The 16,739-nt window shown below is 39.8% G+C and overlaps 1 protein-coding gene across 3 annotated transcripts in view; it reads left to right on the top strand.

The window, feature by feature from the left end:
• The window catches only part of LOC143170253 (CD99 antigen-like), a 35,306-nt gene extending 21,648 nt beyond the window's left edge, over positions 1-13,658 (top strand). The window contains exons 2-11 of one of the 3 annotated variants that reach the window (XM_076358369.1): positions 2,002-2,037; positions 2,390-2,440; positions 2,921-2,953; positions 5,036-5,077; positions 5,223-5,264; positions 6,786-6,851; positions 8,195-8,236; positions 8,760-8,870; positions 9,711-9,764; positions 11,753-13,658. In XM_076358369.1, coding sequence (XP_076214484.1) covers positions 2,002-2,037; positions 2,390-2,440; positions 2,921-2,953; positions 5,036-5,077; positions 5,223-5,264; positions 6,786-6,851; positions 8,195-8,236; positions 8,760-8,870; positions 9,711-9,764; positions 11,753-11,778 — 503 coding nt within the window. In that variant the 3' untranslated portion in view covers positions 11,779-13,658. Of the gene's footprint in view, positions 1-2,001; positions 2,038-2,389; positions 2,441-2,920; positions 2,954-5,035; positions 5,078-5,222; positions 5,265-6,785; positions 6,852-8,194; positions 8,237-8,759; positions 8,871-9,707; positions 9,801-11,752 lie in introns of all 3 variants that reach the window. The other 2 variants (XM_076358361.1, XM_076358379.1) reach the window with 2 other exon arrangements.
• Positions 13,659-16,739: the final 3,081 nt, after the last annotated feature.

The following is a 16,739-nucleotide window of genomic DNA, read 5'->3' as shown; positions in this document are numbered from 1 at the left end:
GTTTCTTGGTGCAGTCTAAACGAAGGGGTAACTTCAGAGGTAACTGAGATTTGGGTCTTAGCAACTGCTCATTTTACTGAGGTTTTTAAGATTGTATTGCAAGATGATGTAGGCTTCAGATAAACAACCTGCAAATATTTTGCATTCTGTGAAACAGTTTCATGAGCTAAGTATCTAAAAGAGCTTATGGTCTCCGCCTGGAGTGAAAAGCAGCAAGTAAAATATCTTCTTGCTTTCTATCCAAGATCTATACCTAATGACTTTATCCAGGAGGTTCTAAATGTACTTTACTTGTGGACCACAATAAAGCCATGAATTGCCTCTGTTTCCATGAAGGGGCTTGTCACTGACCAGGCAGTGCTACCTCCCTATTTGTCTGTGAGCAAGGTGGTACTCAGTGCAAATGTTACAGTATGGGAATCGCTGCTTAGATTTCAGATTTCAGTTTCTGCTGTAGCAGTTCAGTTGGCCAGACTGAAGACTAGCTTGAAGGGTGTTTTCAGGAAACTGCAAACTTGCCTTTGATTTTTTTATACCAGTTGTCATTCCTTGCTTCCATAGTAAAAAAATAAAAATGTATCTTAGTTTCATTTCTTCTCTGAAAAAAAAAAAAAGGCATTATTAGTGCAGTTATCTGAGATGGGAAAGAGATTTCAATTTTGACCTCAGCTGAGATGAAAGATGTCACCAAGTATATAAGCATCTGTCATTCCTGGTACTAGATTCGTGAGTTGTCCTTGTGTTAACTTGGCCTGTCATGTAAGCAGAAGGAACGTTCTGCTTGTGGTTTGATTTTTGATGTTTGTTTTTTATTCCTCTCTTCAGGGTTTGCAGTAGCCAGTTCTGATTCCTCTTCTGTAGCTACATTCCTGGAGGAAAAGCCAGACACATCAATGCTTTATGCATGTATCTTCTGAATTAAGGTAGCTCTGGCTGGAATTAAGTTCTGCTCTGGCTGGCTTGATACTCAGTAGGTAGAAAAAGTCTACCAGCTTCTTTGGGGCTGGAGCAGTATATTGGATGTCTTTTTCTTGAATAGCTGGTATCTACTTTCATGCCTTTCTCTTTTTCTATGCTTCAGTGACAGTAGGAATGATGAACTATCAGAAATATCCCAAGCAGTTGTTATAGCTGTCCATTTATCTTACAAGCCTCTGCTGAGATCACACTACTCTATTCATGCTGTGAAACCAGTTTGTATCATGAATATATTGAGCTAGTGTGTTTGCAGTTGGCTGGGTAAGCGGCAGTAGCTCTAGCAACTGACCTAATACAGCAAGAGAGAATAGCAAGAAGCAAAAAGAAATACAGCCTAAGGGCTGAAAATGAAACTTAATCTACCTAGAGTGGAGAGCTCATAGTGGTGACACCTGCATTTAGAGGTCTTTTAGGAAATTGAAGAGACTGCTCAAGATCATCTGTGCTAATAACTTAACCACCTTCATACTGTTAACCTTTGTTAGGGTAGTCCTATAAAAAAGGTAAGTCCTATAAACCCATGAAAATTAAGTTTTAATGCTAAAGTATTAAATCCATTACCCGATCATATAACTTTCATACGAGCCTTTGTGCTCCAAGGCTCTTCTTCACACTTGAATCTTGTAAATTCTTGTGAATTGGGGTTGTGTCCCTGCTCATTTTGTGTTTCAGTGGAAAGAAGGCTGGGAAAGAATGTGCTGTGGATGGCACTAAGAAAGCATGCAATAGCAGTGGCAAGAATAAAGTGCATTATATTGACTGTAGGAATATATGTTCTGGCCCTTTCTATAGAGACAATTTTTAGTGCTGTTCCTTTTTGTGACAAAGAGATGTGTGGATGGTGGTCTGGAGAAATAGAGAAGAATGTCTGTCTTCAGCCCTGACTCAAAATATTACCCTAGTCTGACGCAGGAAGCAGAAAACATACATCAAGATAGATCAAAGATATGTTTATGACTGTAATAAGTGTTGGGTTTGAGTAAGAAAAAACAGTGTTCTTACCGTTGCTTTCATCTTCTACAGGCAATTTTGACGACTTGAGCTTACAAGATGCACTTGGTAATTATTACACTCTTGCAAATTTTGGGAGGTAGGCGGGAAAATAGTGGCTGCTCTTTTGACTTGTTTGTTTCTGAGTATCACTGCATGATACTGATAATGATACATGAATGACACATTCCCCACATATGGTTTGTTTAAACCTCAGCGGAACAATTCAGCTATGGGTATGTCAAAGTGTTGACCACATAGAACTGAAATTTGTCTTTGGGAACACTCAGGGATTCCTCTTAAGGGGAAAATGTCTTGCTTTATAGACTTGATCTTGTGCCTTTCATTTGTCCTTCGTGTACCTTCTGAACAGTGTATTAAATAGTATTTAAACTTTTTTTTTTCTAACCATCCCTGACAGAAACTACAAAGAAGCCTCTTCCATCTCGGAAGCCACCATCATCGGATTCCGGTAAGATCTAATTGGCTTGTAATGCCTTTTACTGTGAAGTCAAGTGTAGTTGTACATACTAATTTGAGAGCCTGAATTTTTAAATTTAGTGGCACACAGAGTTGTGATATTTCTATAAAAGAAAGCAGTTCCCTAATAGCAAAATGATTTCTGCATTTTGGAGTCTTCTGCTAGTGCTTTCACAAATTTACTTTGTGATTTCACAAGCTTAAAGACCCTGTGAGAATCCCTTCTGTTGGCTTTCAATCTGCGTGTTTTGAGCTTGCTCACCTTGAGCTGGCCCTTGGCATGTAGCATGTTCACAGCATGTAGTTTGGCACATAATGCCTGGTAACTCTGGTGCTCTTCCATGGGCCACTGTTGAATGAGCATGCCATTGTATTCTTGGTGAAAACATTGTGAGGTGCGTTTTGTGTAAAAATAGTCTAAAACTAGTTCAGTTTTTGCATTACATTTAAAACGTCCCTTCTTTCTTTGTAGATGAATTCAGCTTGGAACATGCTCTTCAGCCTGGTAAGTATCATGTTTTCCTGGATACTGCTCAGAGGTACTTGGTGCAACATCTATCTGTCCTTTATTACCTAAATGTATTAAGGGCACTGAGTTGATTAAGGTAACAGACTGCAGATAAAAATAATTGCAGTCTAGTTATGTTTATTTATCTTCATTTTTAAGGATCGGGATCACAAAACCTGTATGTATTTCACTCATTTCTTAGCCAAGTCCTACTTGTTTCATTGCTGTGTCTTCACTAGATGGCACTAACTCCATAAACTATTACTTATGGAAGTAGTTTTTAAATCTGAAGTAATCTCTTCCTTTCCAGGAAGTAATTTTAGTAGCACAAGGAAACATTAATCTGTTTGAAATAATATGAGGGAAGGTACTCTTTCTAATGCGCTTCAGCTCTGCAGTGTGGGCAGCAGTAGAAATTGCAGTATTGTTTTCACTCGGCCAGTAGAAGGTGCATCCAGTTAGGCAGATAATGCACAGTAGCTTTTCGAGTACCATCACTAGACCTGTTGAGTATAGATGGCTTTCCTAACACAGGACATACAGTTGTAGGACAGTACCACTGTTTGCTGCTCTGTTTGATTTAGCCCTTTGAAGTTTTCTCTCTCTTAAAGCAGTCTGTTTCCAACTGCTGACATTTTTGAAATCAGAGTTGGCTAATCGAGAAACAGTTGGCTGAATGAATCAGATGGTTCAGTTAAGTGAAGGGGGAGGATCCTTTATAGGATGGCAAGCCTAAGCTGGGGTCTTAGAACTGTGCTCTGGAGGTGCCTGCCTCTTTACTTTGAATATACAGAGAGCCTAAGGAGACCTGATCTGACTTGTGCTAGAGCTGGGAGGAGGCAAGACCATGCAACATCGAGGAGAAGTAGCGTAGAGAAGAAATGGGCCGCTGGATTGGTTCAGCTGTTGGTGAAAACACAGTTTTAGAAAACCACTGCTGGTGTGTTAATTTGATGTGGGCAACAAAGACTGTGACCAAATGGTACAGAGAAAATTGCTAAGATCTCTTATTCTCCTATTTTGTGGCAATCTAAATGAAGTGTCATTGTGAGGACCATATTTCTAGTTCTATCATGTGTATCTAATCTTTTTTTTTTTTTTTAATTGAGGTACCAACCTTTATTATTGGTTAAAATCTGTTAGTTTTAAAAGAGGAAACAGCCAAGTAACCTGTACCTGGTAGAAAAGTTCAGCATTTGAAATCAGATGAGCAAACTAAAATGCTGCATAACACTTAATGAGTTCTTCTGTATAGTTCAGTTATAGCAAGGGCCTGATATACAGGCTAATGTAGCAGTGTCCTGGTTTCGGCAGGGATAGAGTTAATTTCCTTCCTAGTAGCTGGTACAGTGCTGTGTTTTGGATTTAGGGTGAGAACAATGTTGATAACACACTGATGTTTTAGTTGTTGCTAGGTAGTGCTTACACTAGTCAAGGACTTTTCAGCTTCCCATGCTCTGCCGACTGAGAAGGCTGGAGGTGCACAAGAAGCTGGGAGGGGGCACAGCCAGGACAGCTGACCCAAACTGGCCAAAGGGATATCCCACACCATATGACGTCATGCTCAGTATATAAAGCTGGGGGAAGAAGAAGGAAAGGGGAGGACGTTTGGAGTGATGGCGTTTGTCTTCCCAAGTCACCGTTACGCGTGATGGAGCCCTGCTGTCCTGGAGATGGCTGAACACCTGCCTGCCGATGGGAAGCAGTGAATGAATTCCTTGTTTTGCTTTGCTTGCGTGCGTGGCTTTTGCTTTCCCTATGAAACTGTCTTTATCTCAACCCACGAGTTTTTTCTCACTTTTACCCTTCCAATTCTCTCCCCCATCCCACCGGGGGGGAGTGAGTGAGCGGCTGCGTGGTGCCCAGTTGCCGACTGAGATTAAACCACGACAAGCGGAAACACTGTTAATTGCATTAAAGTACAGTGTTTAACCTAAAATAACCAAACAAATACAGCATTAGCTAATGAAAGGAAAGGAAAATGACACAGGGAAGATAGTCTTTCAAGGTCACTATGTGCTCTGCTTTTGGTCTCTTCACACTAGTAACTTTGGTCACTTTATTCTTATTTGTCTACAGATGACCCCAAGCCAGGTCCGCCTGCAAATCCCAGAGACACTGGTAAGACTGACCTAACAAGAATTTCTGAACAGTAGAAAAGTATTTGTTAATCTTTCCTAGTCCCTTTCAAAGTTACTGTACTGTAGTCTGCTTTTGATCTCTTAACCTTTTTCTTTTTTTTTCTAAATCTCTCTTTTGTGTGTAGATAACCCCAAGCAAGGTCCACCTGCACATCCTAAAGACACTGGTAAGGCTTCTAGCATAAACTCCTGAATCATGACATGGTTTTACTATTTCAGTTAAACTTAAAATAATTACACCTTGTTAATTGGCTGCTATGTATGTCAAATGTTGCACTGGATAAACACTGAGGATTGAGGAAAAATTGTCTTGCAAATAAGCTTTGCAGCAGTCTTGAAATTCCATAACAAACGTGTCGAGTCACTTTCCTTTCACTTAAAAGCATGATGGTGTGGGGAAGAGGAAGGATGGGACAGAGTGTGTGTGCTTGGGGCAATGCTGTTCTTGGCTGCCTATGGTGGAGCACCTGTGTATTGGATTGAGTCCTTTCATCTTTACAAACTGAATCCCTGCTAGTCATGCTAAAAAGTCAGTAGGAACTACCTGTGAACTGTATTCTTAAAGCATCTAAATTAAAGGTAAAGCTCAAAGTTAAAAGGGTGGGGTTTTTTTTGGGGGGGGAGGGGGGGGTTGGTTTTTTTTTAGTTTTTCTTTTAAAGGCTCCAGTTAAGAAATACAACTCTCTTGTGTTTGAAAGGTAGACTTAAAATACATGTCCTTCCCTGCCTGTTGTGCTTTAGAGGTCTTCTCTGTCTTTGCCTAACTCAGAACAAAACAGATTCAGATGGATGCAGCTATGATGATGCCATTATCCAGGAATATGGTGGTAAAGAGTCCTTACCTGAAATGCAAGCCCTGGTTCTTGTTCCTTCTCCTGCCTGATTTGCAGCAGATACTTGAATTCAGGTCTTGCATACCTCAGTACGCTGCTTTTGCCACCCAACTAAAACATCCTCTGATGCAATGCTTTTAGTTTTGCTGTTTGAAACAGATTTGCTTTGCATAAACTAAAGATTCATTTGGCAGCAGAGGGAAGGAGGAGAACTCAAGCCCCATGAGGTGGGGTCCAATGAAAATGGAGAGGGACTGGTTCAATGTCCTGCAATAAATCAGAGGAGGGAATTACATTTGGATCTTCACATTGCCAGGCAAATACTGCAGCCACTGGACTGTGGCATGTTGAACTTTTTTTTTTTTTTTTTCCCCTCACCTCCAGCTACTGTGTTGTACAGGTTTGAAAGATTGGTTGTGACTTAGAAACCCAACTCTGAAGAAACATTCACAGCTGCAGGCTTGAAAAGAAATGGTCCTTTCCTGTCCATGTCCTTTCTCTGCTTTAACAGGATAGTGAGATTTGGGCTGTTCCACTTAAGTAGCTTACAGGGCTTCTTGCTTGCTTAACCTATGACTTGTGCAGTACTACCTGCTCTTGGACTACCTTCTCTCAGTTGTTCACGACGTCCAGAGGCAGCAGTGCTTCTGTCAAACTCTATAGTGCCGAGCTGAAGGGACTTGAGATTGGGAGGGCTTTTGAAACATGAACATGTTGTGACTATGACACTGAGCCTAAAACCACCACGAACTCAAGCTGATGATCTAGAGAAAACTTCCATGTCATTATGTGCCTGGAGGTGTCTTTTCACTGAACTTAAAATATATAAGATAATGTTATTTTTATTATTCATAGGCAACCTTGATGATTCAGATCTATATGATGGCAGTTTACCAAAAGGCGATGGTAGTGGCAACAATGGTAAGATGGTTGTGCTTCATACTGATCCTGTGGCTACCTGAGCTTTTGATAAAAGCTTGCTCACAAGCTGGTTAACACGGTCTAACTTGTAACACCTTTGGTTCTGGTATCTGAAACTTAAGAGTATACCTTCCTGTTCAAAAGCAATGTGTTTTGTCTCTGCCAAAAACCCCCACATAATTAAGAGGTAAAACTGGTCTAGGAACCTTCAATGATTTTCACTCTTACGCTAAGAAGGATGGGTTGTAAAACTGAGATGTGAATGTGGTACTTATTTCAAAATTCACCACAAATATAGTTCTTAAAGGCACCCAGGTGTTATTGTCAGATTTTCTGTCACATACTCTCAGTTTCTTTTAGTTCTTGTGGTTAGGAAGCCCTGGGGTGGGCCAGAAGAGGGTCCACCTTGTGTTCTCAAAGATTTAATCTGTCCCACAGGATGAGTTGATCCTTAGACTTTCAAGTGATGCAGGTTATATCTACTCTGAGCAGTATAAAAACCAAACTTGTTTTGAGTAATCCGCCATGTCTAATTGTTACGGTGCAGCTCAGTACAGAGGTGACCATCGGTCCCTGTCATCGGTCCCACAGTCATTGGGACCAAGCTGCAGTAATGGTCATCGTTAGGATGGGGTTAGTCGTCCCTGTGTGCATTACTGCAACTTTACTGTTTCCAGGTCAGAGTTAGGTTAAATATCTTGATACGATGTTGAGATGTGCTGCTGGTTACTAACTTCTTCAGAGAGTTGTCCCAGACAGAGATTACTGATGCTAATTTTTTGGGAAGCTTTCACCTTCCAAGGTTCCTTTGGGGCAGTAACTTGAAGACTGGCAGGGGCAAGAAGCATCTGCTGAGACTTGTGTGGTGTTTTCATCTGCACAGGTTCCTGCTTCAGTGGTGCAAGTTGCATAGTGCCAAATAAGGATAGTATTTACAGAACTTCTGTCTCGTTTGCTAAGAGAATTGCAAAAATATTTAGTAAATGAGGCTGGGATTTTAGGAAAAGATAGTTGGTTCCATGGAAATACAGTTGAATGCTACCCTGAAATCATATGCTGTTCCTCTCCACTGAGTATTCTGTGGTGGTGGGCAAGTTGATTAAACCAGATTTCACAGGTGTGCTGCGCTCATTTTGTAGAAGTGCCGAGCACCCAAGGCTGAAGTTGGCATCACCATGACCTGTGCTTTGAAAATAAAATGTTGGAGTGTCAGAGAGCTTAGCACTGTATGGATATATTAGATAGCTTGTAATTTTGCATGAGTAATTCACAAAAAGGTTGTCAATTATGATATGACTGTTCTTTAGACATGTAAAATCTAAACCTTTTATTCATTTTTACAGAACGAAAGGGCTCAAGTCTAAATAATGGTGAAGCAGCTGAGGGTAAGTGCATAAATTTATGTGTATGATGGTGTCTGCATGTCTGAAGCTTTTTTTCAGGGTTTTTCTGTATTGCTAATATTCTGCTAGAATGGTCACTGCTGATAGTGGGTTTCAGCTTAAAAACTTTTGTGAATCTAGAATTCTTACTTTCAAGCTCTGCTTTCATAATTCTTTAAAATCTCTATGTTGCAAATGATTCAAAAGTCTTAAGGTCTCAGAGATGCTGGTGCAGTGATTGCATGCATACAACAGATTTGGCTATGAAAGGGTAGCTTTTTTAATTAGTGGAACTTACAACAGGCACGCTTAAGTTGTTTAACAATAGGCATTGCAAAGAAATCAATGATTATAAAATCAGAGGATTCACTTTTCATTATTCACAAAGAAAGAGTTGATTGCTACAGTTTCATGTAATAATTTCAGTTGGGGTTTTTTTGGAAGTGTTCACAGGGTTTACTTTGAGACAATACAAGTTTGACATTGCTTTCAATTCTGAAAAATGTATGCAAACCTCTTTTTTCAGCTTCTCAGGGAGCAATAGCTGGAATTGTAAGTGCTGTGGTTGCTACTGTAATTGGAGCGGTATCTAGTTTCATTGCTTACCAGAAGAAGAAACTCTGTTTCAAACAAAGCGGTAAGAATTCTAAATTAGTTTTGTTTTCTACTGTCTCAAGAGATGCGGTTTTTTATTTATATGGGGGCTAGAAATCGATCTTATGCAAAAAGTAGTTTTAATAGCACAGTGAATTTGTGTTCACAGGGAGTAACCTCTCCTACTAGTCATCTAAGACAGGGTGTCTGAAGAATGCCTCACCCAAAATTTAGACTTTCAGAAGCAGACAGACTTAAGGCTTTGCATTTCTTAAAATAAAAGCACTTCCTGCTAAAGAGTAAGAATGAGAGACTGTAAGAAGACATTTCTTTAAGGAAAATTGAGTGGAGGTTGGGGATTAGACACTATTTTCATGCTGGAAAATACCTTGTCATTTCTAATTTTGTAAATCTTGCCTTTGTGTCTTCATAAGATGCTTGCCTACATACTAGGTTTCTGACAACTACCCGGATGTTCGTCCCCAAATGATTCTTTCTTCTGCAGTCATCTATTGCTTGCTATCTACTTCCTTTCCACCTAAATAAGATATAACTTGGATCAGAGAACTTGAGGAGTACTGTGGCTGCGAGGTGGGGCAGAAGCTTTGTTTTTGTCCTTTCTAGTCTCTCTGACTGGTTGGTGAAGGCAGATGACAGAGCAGCAATCCAGCCAGGTGCTGCTGTTTTGTAATTTGGGAAGCTTGGAAACTGAGTAACATCTACCATGCACGTTAAAATTAGCATGCAGGCAACTCAAGGGAAACTCAACTACTATCAGTAGCCCAGTTTCTTCAGTGCTGTTTCTTCTCTCAAATTATCTCTATTAATCAACAACTTTGAAGATAAGAGAATTTGAATACTAAACGTCTTTGTTTCCTAGCAGATGAAGAGAATGTGAATATGGACAGCCATCGGGGAGCACAATCTGAGCCACCTGGTAAGAGAAGAATCTAGATGGAAGATCACCTTTTTGGTGGGGATCCTATTAAATGCACTTTATTGACATCTAACATAGTGGAAAAAATTACTTGCACTGTTTTGTTTAAAAAAAATGTTCGTAACTACCATGATAACTAACTTAGAACTGAGTCAAGATTTCAGTTCCGATAATATGGCCACTCTTCTCTAGTTTTTTATTCTTTGAACAGATTGGTTTATTGCCTTGAGGGTCCTTGAAATACAGCAGCTTAGAGAAAGTAAAGAATTGAATATTCTCTGCAAAAGTATTGTTAAAGACAATTATGAAAACACAAGCCTGCTCCTTTAGTGTGATACATAACTGCAGTTAGCTGACAGGTGTTTTATTAGTTGTGTCTGATTGGAATCTGATACCTTTTTTGATTGTAAACCCATATAGGACTCTGCAAGAATGCATATTAAAAAATGTTAATAGTGTTTGGGCAGAGATGAAACTACACTGGAGGCAAGGAGGACTGAACTTGCTAGCATGTTGTTGTAACTAAAACATTCTGTGTTGTGAACCGAGAATGATTCTTCTATGAAAGAATCATCAAATAACAAATCTTTTTACAATGGTGACAGCTGCAGAAGGATCTCTCTTAAAGCAACAAAAACCCTAACAACCTCACCCTTCCAGGTATGGTTGTCTAGGGTACTTGGCTGGTGGAACAGGTGATTATTTCCAGGAAAGCCATAGATAGATCTGGAGGAAACAGTATAGGTGAAAACTTGGCCTTCTAGCCCTTGTGACTGGTGAACAAAGGAAGAAGCAGTACACCCTCATGCTGAAGTTTGCTGAGTGTCTTTGAAACACTATTAAAATCTCAAAGCAGTATAAATTTGCAATATATTCTTCTGTGAGCTTAATCTAAAACCTGCAGAACTAGTTCTGGGTTTTTATAATTTAACAAAAAAATTTTTATACCTTACTTCTTTCAGGTATTTCATCAGTTTGCTAAAAACTTCCATCTGACTCATGATCCTCTTTATAAACATTTTTCCTTTCAGCTGTTAAATATATAAAACTCTCAAGGAGAAAACATTTTCTTGTGACTGGCTGTTGAAGTCAGGACTGGAGATAGGCAGGTATCCTCAGTTCAGCTATGCATTAGTGAAGCAAGCAGCATTGTTCAAAGACCTCTACCAAAGGCAGTTAACTTACGAGTTGGAGTCAGGATATGCTAAAATTTTGGCAAAGAGTCACGAGAACTCAGCTGTGAAATGCATCAGATGGTACATACTTTATTTTAACCGATGAAGTCAAACCTGGGATGTTATCATAAATGATTACTCCTGCCTACATATTGACATCATGTTAAATCCCAAATTTCATACCTCTGTTATATTTTGCAGGCAAGCATGAGCATGTTTTGAGCCAAGAAACTGGGCAACCATGGTCAGCATGGTGCTAGTCCTGATCTAAGTTCTGGGAGTCAGCAGACATTAGCTGTGCTTTTGGTAATACAGTGTTGATGTACCTACATGGCTTCTAGCTAGAAGCAGCCTTGCATTAAGCCAGGTCAGATGGCATGGCAGAACAGGTTTGCATTTTTAAAATTTTACGTAGACTTATCTTTGACTTCCTGAAAATGTAGATAACCTAGGCTAGCACTTTCTTTCAATAATCCGCCTTTTCCATCAGCTATGCAGACTGTACTCCATTTCGTTTTTGCATCCGCAAAACTGCAAGTCTGAAACCGCATGTTGGGTTATACTGCAAGTGTAGATAGCTACAGGGATCTGGTAGGATGTCGTTATTTGAGTGAGAAGTCTGGGATGTAATATCCCTTGGTATGCAGGGCACTGGCTACACAGAATCAAGCCTCTGCTTACCTGAATTTATCCCACAGTTTCAAATGCCTACTGAAAAAGCCTGTTGTCCACATATATTGTTACATAGTAATACATAACTTAAAATGTATACTAACTTAGCGTACTAATCTTGAGTTGTTTTTCACTTTTTAGTTCAGCGCACGCTTCTGGAGAACTAAATTAAAGAAAACGTGAAGAACAGACCATTGAAACTGGATAGAGAGCCTGCATTCTGCCTGGAAAAAAAAAGGAAACAAAAAAAGCATAATAAAAAAGCAGAGTCTGAAGTTGCATGAGAAAACAGTTCTCGTTTGAAACACCTCTGGGAGTGTGACTTAGACCTGAGTACTTCTGTATAGTTAGCCCTGTGAAGCATTGTTGCACACCAATATATGGCCTTAATGACAGGAGTGTAGAAGTATGTTGTGCCTTTACATTCTTTCCTGTACTCCTGTGACAAATGGGTGTGTCTCAAGTGCATTCAGTATGTTTAACTTTTCCTTACCTCTCCAAAAACAATAAGCAATTAATGTTTTGTTACACCATTGCTTTCAGGCAGTGCAAACATTTTTTTTTTAATATCCTGTACGCAGTGAGTGTACCGACCAAACAACTTGATATATGGTGTGGGCACCTGAAAGCAAATGGCTCGCTGTGTGTGGATAATGGATCTGGGTGTGGGTGCTGCCGATACAATCTGTGTAGCTGCCTGGGTCAGCCACCAGGGAAGAGATTCTTGTTCTTGAGCATCCAAGAGACAAAAATTCAGAGTTTTGTTTCTGCATTTTTTTTCATTGCATCTGTCTGGTACAGATTCAGAACACCCAAACTGGTGCACGCAGACCCTTCATCCTTTCTGGCTCTTCCTGCTTAGCAAGTACTGAGCTGGTCAGATGTGGAAAAGCCTGATTTGCAAATCAGAACCATAATTGGATTTCGTACATCTGGTGAGATTGATGTTTGGCAGTTGTCTGAACAGTTGTGGATGAAGTATTGGGGAGTGGGGATTAACATCTTCAGACTTCCATAACCAAAAACTTAACAGAAAATAATGTGATCCTTTGAATTCGGAGGGCTTGTCATACGCACTTAAAAGACAGAAACAGTACTACAGTTCGAAAGTACATAATGGCAAGACTGACCAGAACAACCAGCCTCACTCCACGAGCATCCATTGAACAGGACAAATAGCATACATGTGAAGAATGCTTTTGGACTTGTGAAGGATTGCCATCAGGATGGGGACCTGTGACTGCATCCTCAACTGAAAGTGTTTGTGAGCTTTGCTGTGGCTCTTGAAAGCCACAGGAAGGTTTCGAGGATCTGTGGAAATATGGAAAACTGTGCAACTCATAGCAGTTAAAGGACTGAGTCTGGAATAATAACTAGTTCTGTCTGGAAAGAATAGTCTGACCGGTTCTGTTGGCTTTCATTCTAATTGTTTCCAATTTTCATGCAGTTTTACAATATGTGTCTTACTAACGTGCTTCAGCCACCTGGCAAAGTTCTACAGAAAGATGACATTTCATGGACCATCTTAGAAGTCATTATGAATTTGGATATTAAACATGTAAATATATCTGTGCATTCAGATATGAATGTATGCCAAGGATAATTCATTTAAGAATTTCTTGTACATGTTTCTTAGCTTGCAACAAAGCTTTACATAGATTTTAGTATTTTGTTATGGAATTAATTTGTAAAGCTCTTTTTGCCCCACTTCTGCTTTTAGTATAAAAGTGCTAAAATCTTGAAGCGTGTCTGAGGGTGGAAAACTGTATTTACATAGATCAAATGTTTAAATAAAAATCAAAGAAATGAAATGTACTGCTCACCTGCATGAATAAACAGGTATCTCATATCAATGCCAAGTGTAGAGAAAACAGAAATAAGCCAGTGTTTGTTAGGGATAGAATGGCAGGGGAAGCTCACGCTAGCTTTTAGCTAACCAGACTCTTGACTCCTCCTTCAGCTTTTGCAAGCCTAAAAGTTACTTATTAAAACCTCCTATCAACATTGTGATTTTTCTAAAAATAAATTTAAAAAAAAAAAAAGAAAATGTTTACGTATTTTCCTTCTTAGTAGCTCTAGAAATAGAAAAATTTTGGTGCTTTACCAGAGAAGCAGTCTTCAAAGGGAGTTTGTCTTCCTGCTCCATCAGCAATTCAGGTTTATTTCATACAGACATTTTAACCATTTTAGAAGGAAGTTGGCCAGTAGCAACAAAGCTGTGAGCTGCTTTCACAGGGTGCTTACTATTGCGAAGTGCAGAGAAGACATCTGTCTTGGTGAAGGACGCCTGGAATCTACTAAAATATGCACAGCAATAGAAGGCTTGGTATGGGCAAACTTAACAGCGTTTGTGTTGAGAAGGAAGAAAGACTGGCTGCTGCCACCTAGGAAGAAAAGGTTAAAGAGAAGGCTTGAAATTTCAGGCTGATCTTCTGTAGTGAGCAAGAAACAGCCAATTTATGGGTTTCCTGTTACTTACCTGTGGATAAAACATAGCAGTTAGTTAGCTTATTTTTCAGTTATCAGGGTATTAATTGCTACGTTGCTATTTGCCTCGCTACCCAGTGAGACTTTGATCTTGTGCCTTCCTAGCTCAACTGCTCTTGCATTGCGTAACTAAATATCCCACTTCATTAGTTCTCACATTCATTGGGTCAAGAAACACGATCGCAATTATTCATCACCCTACTGAAGTATTTTTATGATCCTCTCCCACGGATCAGCTGCTGCCCATCGTGGCCTTACGGGCTGTCAGATCCCAATTTGGGAATTAATGTTCTAGTTTCCATACAGGTTTTGATCAGGCACTGCAGTGGGATGAAAAATTACTGTCCTTTCCAGGCCCAAACTGCAAGTTCACTCCCGGTGAGGTACCTTCACCATTAAACTGAGTTTAAATGGATGGCAACGAGGAGCTCTGTCCTGTTCCTGTGGCACACCCTCTTCAGTTCTGTTTTTCCTCCACTCTACCTCCTTTGAGGAAGAGGAGTTACCTTCAGTAATAGGAGGAAAAAAGCAAAGCAGGATCTTCTTCTTGTAGAATATCATGTCACTTTAGCTTCTACGAGGGAGCTGAGGTGGCAGTTTAATTCACCCTAACTATCAGTGAAAAGGACTGCCTGAAAAATGTTTTGACGGTTTCCAAATGCGATGTCCATTTCAAATACTTATCTAAACTTACCCAAACGAATTCATCGGGCTGTGGAAATGAAAGCAGGCAATTCTTGAGCATAAAATTTGGCAGCTTTTTACTGTAGCTCCTATTCGTGCTCATTTCAATATCTGTGCCCAATTTTGAATGCTAAGGAAAACTACTTTTAGTGCACTCAGTTTTCAGTGTACCTTGGGCTGAATTACACTCCCACTTGTGCATTTTGGTATTTTTCTCGCTAATTATTTTAGGCCACTATCTAAGCTGTACTATTCTCTGTGTGGTTTTCACTTGACAAGATTATGAAACAAACCTTAACCTTTTCATAAACTGAAAAGATTATTTTCTTTTTGCTCTTTTCTGTTACGCAGATATAAAAGACACATATGAAGGAAAGTGAAGAGATGATTAGGAATAGCAAAAGGACTTGAATGGAGCAAAAAGAGTTTTTTCAAATCCCTGCATTTGGAGTACTTTAAGAACCACAAGGATGAAATACTAAATGCACATTCCTCCATCTGCTTGTGAAAAACCATTGAAGTTTTAGCTAGCATGTAGTAATTGTATTCTTCCATTGCCGAGAAACTATATCACCGATTCACTTGTGTATTTGGCTTATATTTAGATTAATGTCTAATATTACCAGATGTTTCAATATGTTAATTAAAATACTTCCATTTTTATGACAAAAGGTGAATACTGTAGGATATTAGTGGCTTTCCCCAGTAGTTCGAGTGTATAATCGCGTTCTTTCATCTCCGATAGACTCATGCAGCAGGTCACCCGTGCCAGAGAGCAAAGTCTAACCTCTGCCCACAGGAAGGATGGGGCTGCAACTGTGGCAAGTTGTGACTGTCCTCTTCTTCTCTTTTAGCTTGTCTCATCTAAAAGAGGCCTGATGGGCTAAAAGTATATGGTGTAGAGAATAGACAGACACACGGGCTCCGTTTCTCCACCCATTTGCTATTTCTGAAATATGTTTTTTTCTTGAAAGAACAAGTAAAAAAAAAAGTCATCCACCTTGTCAGCTGAATATTAGGCAGAACTTTGTTTTCCCTTTAAATAGAAAAAGAGGAGTCAATGGTTTCTTAAAGTGATAAAACTACAATTTATGGTCAGGTGTAAGGCCTTATATTTGTTTTTAATCTATAATATTGTTTACTTGACATCTCGGGCAATCACTTGCACATCTTCGACAGAGGGAGCTGAGATGAAGAAGTTCCTGCAATGCCCCAAGAATAGAAGTGGGATAAGTATTCGAGACATCCCGACTCCAATGCTAGGTCCACTCCTTCAGCTTCCCCTTCCTGTGCCTTCTTCATATTGTTTTTATTTAGCTAGACAGAGCAGTAGCTGGCTTCAGAGGAACTAGACAAGGGGTGCATCGTCTTCAAACTTAAGAATCTTCAATATCCCAATGAACTAGCATCGGCAGACAGACGAGCTAAAGCATTTTGGGAAGACTTCACTTACAGGAACAACTGTTTTGAAGTAAAGCTACTGAATGTTTGTGAGCTGCTTGGGCTTGCCTGGGACTAGTACGTAGCCTTGCTAACTTTCCTGTTCCCTTCAGGCAAATTCATCACTGATACAAAGATTAGCACATGTGTGCCTGCTTTTGTTATTCTGGAAAAAATAAACAGTGGACTTACGGGATTGCTCGTGTCATGGTATGGTTTTCACTGGTTGACAAAGTCACCTCTCAAACCTAAATGTCCTTAACTCTTCTGAAATTGAGCAATTGGCCCTGACAAGGAGAATGACGATACATAAATTGAGCTTTAGAGTTTCCATTACTAGCTTAAAAACAGTTAAGCCGTGTGATACAATAAGCCAGGCCTTTAGAAACCATTCTACTGGTTCAAATCTGGGGAGGGGGGAGCTGACCTACTTGAACATCAAGCTTCTCGAAGATCCAATATCACCGGGTTTTATCAGTCCAGTTTATGTTGTTGCCTCTGTTTTCTTGTAGTTAGC

This window comes from Aptenodytes patagonicus, chromosome 1, assembly GCF_965638725.1.
Source record: "Aptenodytes patagonicus chromosome 1, bAptPat1.pri.cur, whole genome shotgun sequence".
NCBI lineage: Eukaryota > Metazoa > Chordata > Aves > Sphenisciformes > Spheniscidae > Aptenodytes > Aptenodytes patagonicus.
The sequence above is the reverse complement of the archived record's forward strand: the minus strand, read 5'-3'. Positions and strand labels throughout refer to the sequence as shown.